This window comes from Schistocerca gregaria, chromosome 7 (assembly GCF_023897955.1).
Source record: "Schistocerca gregaria isolate iqSchGreg1 chromosome 7, iqSchGreg1.2, whole genome shotgun sequence".
In the NCBI taxonomy this organism is placed as follows: domain Eukaryota; kingdom Metazoa; phylum Arthropoda; class Insecta; order Orthoptera; family Acrididae; genus Schistocerca; species Schistocerca gregaria.
In genome coordinates this window covers 119,800,968-119,818,715 of record NC_064926.1, presented here as the reverse complement: position 1 = coordinate 119,818,715, position 17,748 = coordinate 119,800,968, and the positions used below count along the sequence as shown (strand labels likewise).

Here is a 17,748-nt window from a genome sequence, read left to right as displayed (position 1 = left end):
GATGTGAGAGAAAAATACTCAAATAGAGATTATGTTCATCTCACAGTTGCCTTCCCAGAGAAAGTAGCAGCATTTCAGCAAGATAATGCATCATATCACATTTATAGAGAGCATTTTAAGGGTCTAATAGAAGAGAATTGAATGCTTTTCAGACCAACTATACTGTACCGACAAAAGTGAAAGTGATATGTGAGTGGAAAGTAACTGAAGAAAATAGGATCTATCACAGTTCCACAATTTCTTCAAGAGGACATAGCATTGTACCAAATAGCTTTATTATGCATAGTTTGTATTCATGTTCCATTCAACTGAAGAATTAGATCGTACAGGACTGTAGTTATTCCTCCTCTGTGAAGTGTGGGTGGACGGGACAGCCAGTGCTGGCAGTGTTCGTTCTGTTCCAGACGGTGGGTCTGAGCCGGCATCTGACTGCGCTTCACGCCCGCCACGCTCCGCGCATCACAGACCTGATGAAGAAGGCAGTGAGGGACGGCAGCCCCGTCAACCCCCCAGTCTGGTGGATCGCCCCCACCGACGACACGGCCCTCGGCATAAACTCAGGTATGGCGAGAGAGGCGTCTCTGTCTTTAAACTTTGTGGCTCACTGCTACACTTTCCTATCTAGCATCCTGCGTCGACTATACACTACCACACCTCTTGAGTCTGAAAGGAAATGACTAAATTTTAAGGTGCGACAGTATGATCCACAATTTTGAAGGAATTTTTGTTTCCTTTATTGTAGTTCGGCAACGGACTTGCCGCAGTGGCTACACCGGTTCCCGTGAGATCACCGAAGTTGAGCGCTGTTGGGCGTGATCGGCACTTGGATGGGTGTGTGACCATCCAGGCCCCGATGCGCTGTTGCCATTTTTCACGGTGCACTCAGCCTCGTGATGACAATTGACGAGCTACTCGACCGAAGAGTAGCGGCTTCGGTCAAGTATACCATCATAACGACAGAGAGCGGTGTGCTGATCCCACGCCCGTCCTATCCGCATTCTCTACTGAGGATGACACGGCGGTCGGATGGTTCCGGTAGGCCACTCGTGGCCTGAAGACGGAGTGGTTTTTTGTTATTGTAGTTCAGTTCCCCATCTGGGACCGGTTGGCAGCAGCGTAGGCGCTGCTCTGCAACTGTAAGACATCAAATATATAACAGAAGACATTTAAAACGATATAAAAGAGAAAAATATGGCTATATATAGATAAAAAGGGGGTAACAAATGGAAGAGAGCATACAAGAAGGGGGGTGAATGTAAAAATGGAGATAAAAATGGTTCAAATGGCTCTGAGCACTATGGGACTCAACTGCTGTGGTTATTAGTCCCCTAGAACTTAGAACTACTTAAACCTAACTAACCTAAGGACATCACACACATCCATGCCCGAGGCAGGATTCGAACCTGCGACCGTAGCAGTCGCACGGTTCCGGACTGCGCGCCTAGAACCGCGAGACCACCGCGGCCGGCGGAGATAAAAATCCAAAAAAGTTAATTACACAAAAAAACACACTGCAAGGCGATGTACGGCCGGAGCATAAAAGTTGCTATGGGTGGCATAGCACAAAACGATCACGGAAAGCAACACTATGTACCAGTCAGGGACACAATTAAAACCACAGCACTTGACGTCACTGTAGAACGGCACCGAACTCAACACTGATGTAGCACACTGATGACGAATAACAAACTGGGAGGATTTGATAAGGGTAGGGACAAGAGGGAGAAGCGAAGAAAGGGGAGGAAGGGGTGGTGCTAGAGGGGGGGGGGGCGGGGAAAGAGTGGGGACGTTTGAGGGAAATGAAAAAAAATTGCTCTGAGCACTATGGGACTCAACTGCTGTGGTCATCAGTCCCCTAGAACTTAGAACTACTTAAACCTAACTAACATAAGGACATCACACACATCCATGCCCGAGGCAGGATTCGAATCTGCGACCGTAGCAGTCGCACGGTTCCGGACTGCGCGCCTAGAACCGCGAGACCACCGCGGCCGGCAGGGAAATGAAAGAAAGAGACTTATATTGAATCTGCAGTGGTTGATATTTCAAAAGGATACATTTTAATTATTTATATGAATCCACGGTGTGTTTCCTTTTGGACACGTCTGAATGGACAGACACCATGACTTTATATAACCGATTTGTCTCAATGTGCAATGAAACCACCACATTCAGTGCCGCTGCCCAACTACGTTCGACTTCGTGTGAAAATCTCAAAGTAGCGAGCATGGAAGACATGCATGGGGACTGCTTATAGGTGGCGCTGAGTGGGAATGAGAGTCGGCCTGGAGGTGTGCAGAGATAGGGACGAACACTGTGTCTGCATGGCAAAGTGTTGACGCAATTGCCTAGGAAGCAGGAGATCTCATATTCGAATACTGGTCTGGCACACATTTTCACTCGTCACAATTGATTCCTGAGGAAGCTGACGCCAATAGTTCTTACCCTTTCCTTTCCTTCCTTCCCCCTACTCCCTCAATTTACATTATATTTCACTTACTGTTGCATTGTTTGCTTAATTGTATTTCCCCTCATCACTTTTAACTTCTGAACATGCTGCTTACGCATAGTTTTGTGCCCTTGCAGACAAATACAGTGTTAGACTTGAGTTTCTCCTGGCGTATATCATTTTCAGATAACTTTCAGGAATGTAGCTGGATGACGTCGTCGACAATCGCCGAAATTTGGACACGAGGCCACCCTATCATTTTCAAAGTAAAGTTTCAACAGGAAAACGCTATCCAAGAAATTTCAAACTTCGGTTTGCAGAGAAATTCCGGAAAGATAACATATATAACACACACACACACACACACACACACACACACACACACATGCATGCACACACTGTAAACACTAGCGTCACCATACAAACTAAAGATAACCGATGCCAGCAGTCACTGAGTACGTTCAAAAGATCCAGTATTTACTATCTGGTTCAGCATATCGGTGCTGAGCTCAAGAAAAGAGCTGAGAGAAAGACTAAAATAAAGGAATATAGCTTGTCGCTGGAGGGTATCAACAGTCGTAACACTTACTGCTCCTTGGTTATATGGCCTTCTGAAGAGCCACAAACAACGAGTTCCTCTTAATTTGATTCTGAGCAACATGCTCCGACATATCGTTTACCAAATCACCTTGCTAATCTGTTGAGCCCCCCCATGAACCATGGACCTTGCCGTTGGTGGGGAGGCTTGCGTGCCTCAGCGATACAGATGGCCGTACCGTAGGTGCAACCACAACGGAGGGATATCTGTTGAGAGGCCAGACAACATGTGGTTCCTGAAGAGGGTCAGCAGCCTTTTCAGTAGTTGCAGGGGCAACAGTCTGGATGATTGACTGATCTGGCCTTGCAACATTAACCAAAACTGCCTTGCTGTGCTGGTACCGCGAACGGCTGAAAGCAAGGGGAAACTACAGCCGTAATTTTTCCTGAGGACATGCAGCTTTACTGTTTGATTAAATGATGATGGCGTCCTCTTGGGTAAAATATTCCGGAGGTACAATAGTCCCCCATTCGGATCTCCGGGTGGGAACTACTCAGGAAGACGTCGTTATCAGGAGAAAAAACTGGCGTTCTACGGATCGGAGCGAGGAATGTCAGATCCCTTAATCGGGCATGTAGGTTAGAAAATTTAAAAAGGGAAATGGATAGGTTAAAGTTAGATATAGTGGGAATTAGTGAAGTTCGGTGGCAGGAGGAACAAGACTTTTGGTCAGGCGAATACAGGGTTATAAATACAAAATCAAATAGGGGTAATGCAGGAGTAGGTTTAATAATGAATAAAAAAAGTAGCAGTGCGGGTAAGCTACTACAAACAGCATAATGAACGCAATATTGTGGCCAAGATAGACACAAAGCCCATGCCTACTACAGTAGTACAAGTCTATATGCCAACTAGCCCTGCAGATGATGAAGAAATTGATGAAATGTATGATGAGATAAAAGAAATTGTACAGGTAGTGAAGCGAGACGAAAATTTAATAGTCATTGCTGACTGCAATTCGAGTGTAGGAAAAGGGAGAGAAGGAAACATAGTAGGTGAATATGGATTGGGGGTAAGAAATGATAGAGGAAGCCGTCTGGTAGAATTTTGTACAGAGCATAACTTAATCATAGCTAATACTTGGTTCAAGAATCATAAAAGATGGTTGTATACATGGAAGAACCCTGGAGATACTAAAAGGTATCAGATAGATTGTATAATGGTAAGACATATTTAGGAATCAGGTTTTAAATTGTAGGACATTTCCAGGGGCAGATGTGGACTCTAACCACAAACTATTCGTTATGACCTGTAGGTTAAAACTGAAGAAACTGCAAGAAGGTCGGAATTTAAGGACATGGGATCTGGATAAGCTGAAAGAACCAGAGGTTGTACAGAGTTTCAAGGAGAGCATAAGGGAACAACTGACAGGAATGGGGGAAAGAAACACAGTAGAAGAAGAATGGGTAGCTCTGAGGGATGAAGTAGTGAAGGCAGCAGAGGATAAAGTAGGTAAAAAGACGAGGGCTGCTAGAAATCCTTGGGTATCAGAAGAGATACTGAATTTAATTGATGAAAGGACAAAATACAAAAATGCAGTAAGTGAAGCAGGCAAAAGAGAATACAAACGTCTTAAAAATGAGATCTACAGGAAGTGCAAAATGGCTAAGCAGGGGATGGCTAGAAGACAAATGTAAGGATGTAGAAGCTTATCTCACTTGGAGTAAGATAGATACTGCCTACAGGAAAATTAAAGAGACCTTTGGAGATAAGAGAACCACGTGTATGAATATCAAGAGCTCAGAGGACAACCCAGTTCTAAGCAAAGAAGGGAAGGCACAAAGGTGGAAGGTATATATACAAGGGCGATGTACTTGAGGACAATATTATGAAAATGGAAGAGGATGTACATGAAGACGAAATGGGAGGTAAGATACTGCGTGAAGAGTTTGACAGAGCACTGAAATATCTGAGTCGAAACAAGGCCCCAGGAGTAGACAACATTCTATTAGAACTACTGACGGTCTTGGGAGAGCCGGTCATGACAAAACTCCACCAGCTGGTGAGCAAGATGTATGAGACAGGCGAAATACCCTCAGACTTCAAGAAGAATATAATAATTCCAATCCCAAAGAGAGCAGGTGCTGACAGATGTGAAAATTACCGAACTATCAGTTTAATAAGTCACAGCTGCAAAATACTAACGCGAATTCTTTACAGATGAATGGAAAAACTGGTAGATGCGGACCTCGGGGAGGATCAGTTTGGATTCCGTAGAATTGTTGGAACACGTGAGGCAATACTGACCTTACGACTTATCTCAGAAGAAAGACTAAGAAAAGGCAAACCTACGTTTCTAGCATTTATAGACTTAGAGAAAGCATTTGACAATGTTGACTGGAATGCTCTCTTTCAAATTCTGAAGGTGGCATGGGTAAAATACAGGGAGCGAAAGGCTATTTACAATTTGTACAGAAACCAGATGGCAGTCATGAGAGTCGAGGGGCATGAAAGGGAAGCTGTGGTTGGGAAAGGAGTGAGACAGGGTTGTAGCCTCTCCCCGATGTTATTCAATCTGTATATTGAGCAAGCAGTAAAGGAAACAAAAGAAAAATTTGGAGTAGGTATTAAAATTCATGGAGAAGAAGTAAAAACTTGGAGGTTCGCCGATGACATTGTAATTCTGTCAGAGACGGCAATGGACTTGGAAGAGCAGTTGAACGGAATGGACAGTGTCTTGAAAGTAGGATATAAGATGAACATCAACAAAAGCAAAACGAGGGTAATGGAATGTAGTCAAATTAAATCGGGTGATGCTGAGGGAATTAGATTAGGAAATGAGACACTTAAAGTAGTAAAGGAGTTTTGCTATTTAGGAAGTAAAATAACTGATGATGGTCGAAGTAGAGACGATATAAAATGTAGACTGGCAATGGCAAGGAAAGCGTATCTGAAGAAGAGAAATTTGTTAACATCGAATATAGATTTATGTATAAGGAAGTACGTTTCTGAAAGTATTTGTTGAGAGTGTAGCCATGTATGGAAGTGAAACATGGACGATAACTAGTTTGGACAAGAAGAGAATAGAAGCTTTCGAAATGTGGTGCTACAGAAGAATGCTGAAGATAAGGTGGATAGATCACGTAACTAATGAGGTGATATGTAATAGGATTGGGGAGAAGAGAAGTTTGTGGCACAACTTGACTAGAAGAAGGGATCGGTTGGTAGGACATGTTGTGAGGCATCAAGGGATCACAAATTTAGCATTGGAGGGCAGCGTGGAGGATAATAATCGTAGAGGGAGACCAAGAGATGAATACACTAAGCAGATTCAGAAGGATGTAGGTTGCAGTAGGTACTGGGAGATGAAGAAGCTTGCACAGGATAGAGTAGCATGGAGAGCTGCATCAAACCATTCTCAGGATTGAAGACCACAACAACAACAACAACCTGTTGAGCCCTCAAGTTAGTCGGTGTGAGCATTACGTTAAGGATACGGCGGATTTCTTGCTTTGATTAGAAGCAATGCGTATAAAAAAACTCTAGTATTCTGTTAAGTTTTGAGGTGGAATCTCTTTTCACTCTTGTTTCTCTGTCATTCGTCACGTTTCATAGAGGTAGGCTTAATGTTGAATTACTAAAGCAATTTCGACTTGTGTTGACTTTAACTTATTCTTTATTCAACGATTAGCACAAATATCATATAGATGGAGTCGCAATGGGAAGCCCGATCTCGGCTTTGAAACCAAAGTGGTTTTGTTGTTTGGTCTCATGTTTGTGAGAATTTGAGCGACATTTTAGAACACCTGAATTCATTCCATGGCTCCCTTCTCTTTCTTGATGTGTTGGTCAGAAGAATGGTTGACAGTATGTTGGGACAAGGTATTTACAAGATGCCTACTCACAATGAGCTGTGTCTGCGGAATAAGCCTAAGGGGCCCCTATTACACTGGTACGCAAAGCCCACATCATATCAGATCCTGACAGTTCTTCGCCCGCCGGTGTGGCAGTGCGGTTCTAGGCGCTTCAGTCTGGAACCACGTGACCGCTACGGTCGCAGGTTCAAATCCTGCCTCGGGCATGGATGTGTGTGATGTCCTTAGGTTAGTTAGGTTTAAGTAGTTCTAAGTTCTAGGGGACTGATGACCACAGATGTTAAGTCCCATAGTGCTCATAGCCATTTGAACCAATTTGAACCTGACAGTTCATCAATTGAGTCATCTTGAGATCACCTTTCGTCGGTATGGATATACTGAATGGTAGATCAGACGTACGTTGTGCTATTGACCAACCGTGCACCAGGTGAGTGATTATAATACACTGATTTGTCACCGAAGTCGGTCTTCTGCCCGGAGCATTTCCAGTAAGACTGGTCTTGTTTTGGGGAAATGTCATGTGAAATGTGTTTTCCTACCTCCATCTAGGAATAGGATTCTTTTAGGTTTCGTTAAGGGTGATCTTGCGCAAGGCTCGTGTCTGTGCCATTTCCTGCAATTGTGGCATGTACACTACTGGCCATTAAAATTGCTACACCAGGAAGAAATGCAGATGACAAACAGGTATTCATTGGACAAAGATATTATACTAGAACTAACATGTGATTACATTTTCACGCAATATGTGCGCATAGATCCTGAGAAATCAGCACCCAGAACAACTACCTTTGGCCGTAATAACGACCTTGATACGCCTGGGCATTAAGTCAAACACAGCTTGGATCGCGTGTACAGGTACATCTGCCCATGCAGCTTCAACACGATACCACAATTCATCAAGAGTAGTGACTGGCGTATTGTGACGAGCCAGTTGCTCGGCCACCATTGACCAGACGTTTTCAGTTGGTGAGAGATCTGGAGAATGTGCTGGCCAAGGCAGCAGTCGAACATTTTCTGTATCCAGAAAGGCCCGTACAGGACCTGCAACATGCGGTCGTGCATTATCCTGCTGAAATGTAGGGTTTCGCAGGGATCGAATGAAGGGTAGAGCCACTGGTCGTAACGTATCTGAAATGTAACGTTCACTGTTCAAAATGCCTTCAATGCGAACAAGAGGTTGCCGAGACGTGTAACCAATGGCACCCATCACGACCGGTGATACGCCAGTATGGCGATGACGAATACACGCTTTCAATTAGCGTACACCGCGACGTCGCCAAACACGGATGTGACCGTCATGATGCTGTAAACAGAACCTGGATTCATCAGAAAAAAATGACGTTTTGCCATTCGTGCACCCAAGTTCGTCGTTGAGTACACCATCGCAGGTGCTCCTGTCTGTGATGCAGCGTCAAGGGTAACCGCAGCCATGGTCTCCGAGCTGATAGTCCATGATGCTGCAGACGTCGTCGAACTGTTGGCGCAGATGGTTGTTGTCTTGCAGACGTCCCCATCTGTTGACTCAGGGATTGAGACGTGGCTGCACGATCCGTTACAGCCATGCGGTTAAGATGCTTGTCATCTCGACTGCTAGTGGTACGAGGCCGTTGGGATCCAGCACGGCGTTCCGTATTACCTTCCTGAACCCACCGATTCCATATTCTGCTACCAGTCATTAGATCTCGACCAACGAGAGCAGCAATGTCACGATACGATAAACCGCAATCGCGATAGGCTACAATGTATCAAAGTCGGAAACGTGATGGTACGCGTTTCTCCTCCTTACACGAGGCATCACAACAACGTTTCACCAGGCAACGCCGGTCAACTGCTGTTTGTGTATGAGAAATCGTTGGAAACTTTCCTCATGTGAGCACGTTGTAGGCATCATCACAAATCAATAAAAAATAGTCATCTCAGCCGAAATATCACTCAAATTATACTTTAGCCCTTCGTGGTAGCATTTATACGAGTAAATGTCGTTCCAGTTAGATAGTTCGATTTCTTGATGCGCCTTATTCATAAACTTAAGTAAAGAGCTGATACTATTTGCCTTACTGCAGATTTAATGTATCATCGCACCAACTGTTTTATTTCACTAACAATTTAAGTGGTTCTTAGTGTAATACAGATTCTAATTGAATTTTGTTCTATTCACTGAAAACTTTTTTCTGTCAGCACATTAAAAACTGATTATCTACTTTCTCCACGCCCTGTGACTTATGTAAAGGTGATGAAGTAGGCACAGCACAGGAAGCAACCTCTCAAATTAAAGATACAATTAGTAATCAACTAAGAGAACATCAGAAATTGGATTTGAGAATATTGGACAGCATAGTTTGAGACACTGGACTGGTAAATCCGGAGGGAGACATACGTTATTTTGTGCCTTCACTATGTCAAACATTTCTACGCCGCTCTTTTGATGCTAGAGAGACTGGACTTTGCAACGTTTGTAACGTGTTCCGTGTCTTCGGTGCAGAGTTCCTGCTGGGAGAGGACCTGTTGGTGGCGCCGGTGCTGGAGGAGGGCGCAGCCAGCCGTGACATCTACCTGCCCAGGGGCATCTGGAGGGACGAGGCGGACCCAAAACACCCAGTCATAGAGGGCCCCGTCTGGCTCACCAACTACTCGGCTCCACTCACCGTCCTGCCTTACTTCACCCGACTCTCCGGTAGGCATGACTCATACTCTTAAGACCTCTACCTCAAGTCAGAAATACAGATTCTTATGAAATGCAACGACACTACAACATTTCTCATAAAATCATTCCGTTTTACAGATTACTCTGATCTCCCTGACAATGGGGGCTCCTCACAGCTTCGACTGTTCATTCCTGCAACAGCTTGTAGTTGGGTCACCAGCACTGTAGTTTTCTACATTTGTTTGCCTACGTTCCACCACCTATTTACATAATTCTCTTGTCAGTCTCATTCAATAATATGCTATCAGCATCAACTCTTATCCTTAAAATGATGCTGAGAGTGCTTTAATCATTTTAAATTGTGTGAGTTCTATTGTGTTAGATATTAAGTTTTGAATTTTGGTAGTCTGACCACTGACTACTTCACTTACGTTATCTTATGTATGAGTCTGGAGTCATTGAATGTAATCAATAAATGTATTTAATAATTGTCAAGGATTTGGAGGTACCCACCATCCACCCTCACAATTTCCTGTGCCACAAGAACAAACGGGAAATACTGCGAAGACGAAGGGATGCAATTGTAGGATACGTGTCTTCAGGGAATAACTTATATGGTATGGTAGTAGCGGGTAAAAACCGTGTGGAAAGACAGCGGTTGGATTACATAAACAAATGATAAGGTGCAAATACTACTTTAAATGCTCAAATGTGAGTGAATTCCCAAGGGACCAAACTGATGACGTTATTGGTCTCTAGACTTACTGCCGGCCGGTGTGGCCGTGCGGTTCTAGGCGCTTCAGTCTGGAACCACGTGACCGCTACGGTCGCTGGTTCGAATCCTGCCTCGGGCATGGATGTGTGTGATGTCCTTAGGTTAGTTAGGTTTAAGTAGTTCTAAGTTCTAGGGGACTGATGACCTCAGATGTAAAGTACTATAGTGCTCAGAGCCATTTGAGCCTAGACTTACATTTTTAGGTAGGTGATCAAAATTCAGGGAGAAAAAATAAAACTTTGAGGCTTGCCGATGACAATGTAATTGTGTCAGAAACAGCAAAGAACTTGGAACAGAAGTCGAGCGGAATGGACAGTGTCTTGAAAGGAGGATATAAGACGAACATCTCAAAGCATATCAACTGAAGCCGAACATAGGCGAATTAAATCAGGCGATATGCTAAAACTAGAAGATGAGTTTTGCTATCGCTGTCAAATAACCGATGATGGCCGAAGTAAACAGTACATAAAGTATAGACTGGCTATCGTAAGAAAATCGTTTGCGAGAGGAGAAATTTATTAACATCGAATATAAATTTAAGTTTTAGAAAGTCTTTTCTGAATGTATTTCCCTGGAGTGTAGTCTTGTATGGAACTGGAACGTGGACAATAAACAGTTCATACAAGGAGAGAGTGGGAGCTTTTGAAATTTGACGCTATAGGCAATGCTGTGATTAGATGGATAGATCACATAACCGGTGAGGAGGTACTCAACATAACAGGGAAGAAAAGAAATTTGTGGCTTAACTTGAGTAAAAGAAGAGACCGTTTGATACGACACATACTGAGACATCATCAAGAGATCACAAGTTTACAACTAAAGGGAAATGTGGATGGTAAAAATCGTAAAGGGAGAACAAGAGATAAACACAGCAAGCAGATTCAGAAGGATGTGGGTTGCAGTAGATAGTCGGAGATGAAGAGGCTTGCACACGTTAGAGTAGTGGGGAGGGACTGAAGGCAGCAACAACCGTACAGTTCACAGTTGGTAAAGGCAGCAGAACGGTCAGCACTTACTTCAGATCACATTCAATTCTCCGACAAATTCTCGCTTTGTGTTCAAAGGTTAGCGTTTTGTATTTCAGTAAGGATCAAAGATGTTACATATTATAAAAACTGCAGAAACATGTGCATTGCACGGGCGGTACTCTATAAAGCGACCTCAGTCACACTAACGGTTCATAATCTGTGCACATCTAGATGACTTAGCCCTTTTTGTAGTAGTAACTAAGCATTTTTATTTGAACTCACGAGTCTGTTTTCCGTTGCGCTACCAAAGATTAAATATAGTAGCGACACAAATTACGATAGGGCTTGCTGGAAAAACTGTCGTGAGCGCTTATCTGTAATTCAAATTTTTGTTTGAAAGATGAGCTTTAAATGAAGACGGCTGTTAGTTGTCAGTATGAAGGACACAAAGAAGAGCATGATGAAAGAAGATGACAGTGAGGTTAGGAGTACTGTCTGCTACCTGATTCCCCTAGAATATAGCAGACTACTAATCTAAGCAAGAAAAGTCATTGGAAAGAATCAAGAGGCAGACCCAAAACATTAGCATCAAAAAGTGATGAGAATGGAATGAGCTGCACTAACTACAACCGAAAGCTAAGTATGGCGATAAGCAGGGAAGGAAGTCTATGATGACAGTGCGCTGTCTTTAGTGTCCGATGAAGATGTGACGAATTTGACAAGAGGAAGCCGACACTTAATGTTTACAATTCCAATGTGCTGCAGGGACGGAAACTCTGCCATTAAGCTCATTAAAATAATCACTGCACTCAATGTCATACAGCGACTTAAATCACAGATTTCTTTCGCGTTAGTGATCCACTATCAGCAGGTAACTTTGTGCAAAAATCTTATCAAACTCAGTTACGAATTTCCTGCAGGCATTACCACGAGCATATCGGAAGAAAATTCATCTTTTTGAATGATCATAGACATTTTCACAGAAAGTGACCTGAATTTATACGTTTGTAACGAGTCCAACGCAGAGCTGAAGCTCCATACAAAGGGCCACATCTTCGCACTGCTTAACCTTTTCCTCGTAGAAGTTATCGCACAACGAGATAATAATATCGCGAAACTGCTTCAGACACATGTGTGTATTTCCATTGCACTTTACCACAGTAATGTAGAACAACAGCAATTTTGTTGCTTGTTATCACGATGCGTCATCACGATCTGTTACGAGCTACTAAGTTCTTCATATGTATTAACGCAAATTTGTACCACTTCCAAGGTGCTACTTTCAAGCTGTGTAGAGTACTTGCCCATAACAAGACGTTGCGAGCAGCTGGTGTGAGTAAACGACTGCGTCCTAGGCCGACCGCTGCAGCCATTGCCGTGGAGAAAGCGGGTTGATTGGCTTCAGGTGTGACACTACTACTACACACGGCCAGTACGTTACAGGTCAAGGTTATTTAAAAGGGAGGTTGGGCCCGAAGCTAAATCGGCTGTGATTGGCTGGCGCAGTGACGTCACTGTAGGAGCAAAGCGAGGCAGCGGCTAGCGCAACAAGCGACTCTTACTAAGGACAAGCAACTACTTGTAACACCAATAAGTTCTCAGGAAATGATTTCAAATAGTTGATTTACCTGTTTAGATGTTTGCAGTAGGAGAAGAGTGCCACTGTCTTGGTTTCCGCTTCTGTGCTGCTGCTTTCTGCATTTTATGCTTCGTATTGAGGAACCGCATACGAATGTAAAGTCGTGTTCTGACATACAGTTTGATAACGTGACGAAAATTCCGGATATTTAGTTTGGACGGCAGCGCATATTGTTCTCACCATATTTTTTTCCTTGGAAATACTATCCAATCCACTAAATTCATTAAAAATTAGTTCAAACTGAGGCACCTTATGTTGCCACTCATCTGTTGGAACTGTAAGCCCACCGCGAGATAGAAATTCAATCCAACCATAATTTTCATTTGTTGGAGGACTTAAAATATCAGCACACGGCGTTCCCAGTGTCTTGTCACAGTTCTTTGCACGATATGCAATGCAGCCAGCCAGGTAACGGAATCCTTCTTCAGAGCAGTCACATCCCTCTTTGACAGCAGATTCTTCTGGTGCAGGTTGAACAGGAAAGTCAGTATTTCGTAGCTCTTTTCCACCATCTATCATTTGCAGTGCTTCGCTCATGTCAGGCAAAATTCCTGTGAACAGATGTGACGGCAAAAATCCATCACACTTATCTGCCTCTACTGATGTGTCACTTGACAGAGGAATGTCACGAGCATTGTGTCCCAGCAGTAACAGCCGTAATTGATATTTTACTTCTGTTGGAGAAGGGTTCAAATGGAAATGACCAATTCCTCTCATCTGTGAGAAAAATTTTCCAGTGCATCCTGGTTCAATCTTGCAGTTAAAATATATGTTTTTTGTAGTGACTGGAGATCTGAAAACAGTCCAAGTAATGACCGAACAGTTGTCATAATGCCTTTCTGGAATGGGAGCAAGTGATTTGCATTGCCTACGCGCATTTTTTCGGCACACGTATACAGTTCTCTCAATATTCTTTCTTGAACATCCTTATGTATTCCATAACCACATGATAACACATTCTTATTGTACCTCCAAGCATTCAGAATGTCAAATGCGTCGTTTGCTAACTGAAAAAAATTTGCTGCTTCCTCTTGTTCAGGCATTAGGTACTTTATGGCTTTTGCTGTTGCATTGCCAAATAAACCCTTTGACGCTCTCTCCCCTTGACACTGAGATGAAGCTGTGACAGTTTAGGACACAACTTCATTTCACTCCTATCTAATGCGAGCAGTCTTTCTACAATCGATTTATTAACAATTTTCCCGCTTGGAAGCTTTAGTCCGTCATCCAGAAAGTGGTTCCTCATTAATTTAAACAAATGCGGTACATCTGAAAACACCCAGATTCGTTTATTTTCATACTGCGGATTGGAAAAGCAGGAATTTGTTTCTGTCACATTAAAATCTTTCAACACAGATCGATTTTTTGTTCCCAGATCGCACACTACCGCAACAACATCGTAACCAACATCTTGTACAGAGCAGATAATACTATTTAACCGATCAGCTGTTATTTGTGTGTCAAAATCATAGTAAATGGGTTGCTTCCACCCAGAAAGCAAACCACGTACCATAACAAATAGAACGTTACTGTGTGGCCCTACAACACGATCTTCAACAGGATCATAGATAATATTGCTGTCTACATTCATTTCGTCGAATGATAGCACACACACGTTCAGTTTTTGTCAATACAGATGAGTGGGCTTTCATTAGTTGCAAAACGTCTATCAGCACACCAGTAAAGCATCTGAAAGAGCGTGACGTCCATCTCTTAAGTGTTGACAGTCCTGGAAGTGGGAAATCGACCTGATTTCTTAAAAACAAGTAACACTTCCTAGACACAGCACGAAGTGTAACCGCTTTACAAATATCTTCCCTTTGCCATTTTGCTCGTTTCTTTGTACTCAACAAGCAGATTATCTGTGCTTTTGAGAACAATTTGTCTAATATTTTAGTCACTTTCTCCTGCACTTACTTCTTTTGACACTTTTGTTGATATTTTATTTTCTCACCACAAGCTTTTACTTTGAGTTTTAAAAGCTTCTCACTACACCTGAGATTTGCACACATAGCTGTCTGTCTGCGGTTCCTGTATTCTAATTCTTCTAAAGTTTACAGAGTTCGCTGATCTGTATACTATCAGTGTCACAGTCATCTGTCGCTATTGACTGGTCTATTTTTCTTTTTTTCGGAGACACACTAACCAGGTGCTCAATTGCATTTTTCATTGTCTTTCTTGCCTGCAACCTGTCTGCCTTATTCGGAGAAACTGTGTCATCAGGGCCTGAATTTTCACTAACACTGGGAACACTTCCTGGTATATTCACACTCGGCACTGCGTCTGGTTTAAGTGTTTTCTTCGGCGGTAGATTGAGAAGTACTGCTCGCAAGTCACGTAGATAATCATCGGATGTGAAATGCAATGAACAAACAGTTGACGTCGCAACATTGAAGCGATCTTTTCGGTGGCACTTCATAATCCAGGCCTTCTGCACTTTAACGTCTTTTGGGAACGAATGATAAATTATATCCGTGCCTTTTGTCTTTCGGCTGTATGACAGACACCCTGTTACAGCACACCCAGGCATTTTAACGCAACACTTTTACAAATCGCCGCAACAACACCACAAACTAAAGCAAATCAACAACACCGGTAAAACAGCTCTTTTGGCGCCTCGACACAACGTGCTCCTATGCTGACGTCATGCGCTGAAAGACGAAATATTCGCCGATCTGCGCAGGCCATTTGCCCCCCCCCCCCCTGGTTACAGGTCAACGAGAAATATTTCGAATTTACAGTGAAGGAAAAGAAATGTCAACAATTTGTAGTACATTGTGAGATCGATTATCTCTGATTCTGATTCTGACTTCATGGTGTAAGTAGGCTGTATAGGTTTTCATTATTGGTAACGCCACGTAGCGCTCTGTATGAAAATCACTGGCTGTGCTGTGTGCAGTCTGTGGCTGGTTTGCTTTATTGTTGGCTATTGTAGTGTTGGGCAGTTGGCTGTTAAGAACGCGTAGCGTTGCGCAGTTGGAGGCAGTGTTGCCAATTGAGCGACTTTGTTGCTAGAAATGGCGGCTTTTGCCTTCGTCTTAGCGACAAAAAAACTTTTAGCCACAAAAATTACTTAGCGACTTATCTGGCGACTTTTGGAGTACTGACAACTTTTGAAGTACAAATCAAAACTATTTCGGGTCAGCATTTTCATTAACAAAACTAAGATTTTAATTATAGAATGGGTACTACACTGACTTTGTTCTAGATTTACTAAGTTAAATTAAGTTCTTAGCAGATCATGTAGCATTGTTCAGCATTTAGTAAACCTGAATGTGGGAACTGCCTACAGAGTAAGAAAACCTTGACTATAGAACAATTCGTTATTCATTACCCACTAGCCTGTTATCGTCGATAGCGTATCGATCTATAATTCTTCAACTTTTGAACTCTCTTCATTTTTCTGATTGACAAAAAACATACGTAATATTAAATATTATAAAATATGTTTCTGTCCAGCAATCTCTAATTTTTCGAAATGTTAACTCGCAGTCAAATTATCACCATATGCACAATGGTAACGCAAGAACAATTCGGTGGGGGTATCTCAGACATTATTACGTTTTAAACAATGAACAATAGGACTGATATCGAGTTAGCGAGTGAGTAGGTTGTTTCATGACACCTAGTTCGCCTGAGTTTTAATGTATTTTCAGTGATTATAAACTCGTGAAACTTATGTTGTGGTGTCTTATAAAATGGATTTACCTCAGAAGAAGAAGCAGTATGCTCAAAAATATCGGGAGGCGTGGGAAGCAAAATCTGAATTCAATGGGTGACTGAAACCAGTCGTTGGAGATTTATCCAAAGCAAGATGTCAGATATGTGCAACATAGTTTTATGCTAAATTGTGTGATATTAGAAAGCATTCGAAAACTATTAAGCATAAACAAAAAATTGATTTAACAAAAAACACAAACCACCTTACCTGTGAAAATTGTTCCGAAAACTATAGTTAGAATAGCAAGCAGAGCGGAAGGCGCCCTTTCCTTATTTATTGCTGAACATTGTTCTATTTTAGTTGTAGATCATTTAGGAATACTGTGTAAGAAGGTGTTTTCCGATGATGAGGGCGCTAACAATATGCAATTACATCGTGCAAAGTGCACTAACATTATAACTGAAGTTCTGGCTCCATATTTTACACAATCATTGGTTGAAGATATAGGTAACCAAAAATACAGTGTATTAATAGATGAATCCACAGATGTATCAATATCTAAAATGCTAGGTATCGTTGTACTGTACTATAGTTAAACAACCAAACGATTAGATCAGCGTTTCTCAAACTCGCTGTAGTAGAAACTGCAGATGCAAGAAATCTGGGTGCTGTGCTTGTGAATTTTTTGAAAGATCTCAAACTTCCAGTCGCTAATATGGTAGGAATTGGCACAGATAATGATTCTGCAATGGTTGGAATAAACAACGGGCTTTTCGAACAACTCAAAAGAGAATATGGTTTGAAGCATTTGGTACTGATCCGTTGCATTTGTCACTCTCTTCAGCTTTCAGTTTCGCACGCCTCAGTGAACACCATACCTAGAAACATAGAGTTTCTTGTACGGGAAACTTACAATTGGTTCTTCATTTCACTCAAAAGACAAGAGGAATATAAAAAGGTTTATGAGACAATAAATTGTGGTAAACAGCCACTAAAAATTTTGAAGGTCTGTGCAACACGTTGGCTTTCAATTGAACCATCAATACGAAGAATTCTGGAGCAATGGGAAGAACTAACGCTACATTTTTCACTTGCCATGGTTCAAGACAATTGTTACACTGCCGATATTTTGTACAAGATGTATTGTGACGACTCAAATCATCTTTACATGTTTTACCTTAAACATGCTTTAAAAGACG

The 17,748-nt window shown here is 42.4% G+C and overlaps 1 protein-coding gene across 1 annotated transcript in view; it reads left to right on the top strand.

The window, feature by feature from the left end:
• Positions 1-9,948, top strand: part of LOC126282315 (myogenesis-regulating glycosidase-like) — a 90,030-nt gene extending 80,082 nt beyond the window's left edge. Inside the window, exons 5-7 of the mRNA XM_049981972.1 lie at positions 405-561; positions 9,345-9,536; positions 9,645-9,948. Coding sequence (XP_049837929.1) covers positions 405-561; positions 9,345-9,536; positions 9,645-9,778 — 483 coding nt within the window. The 3' untranslated portion in view covers positions 9,779-9,948. The remainder of the gene's footprint in view (positions 1-404; positions 562-9,344; positions 9,537-9,644) is intronic.
• The last annotated feature ends 7,800 nt before the right edge of the window (positions 9,949-17,748 follow it).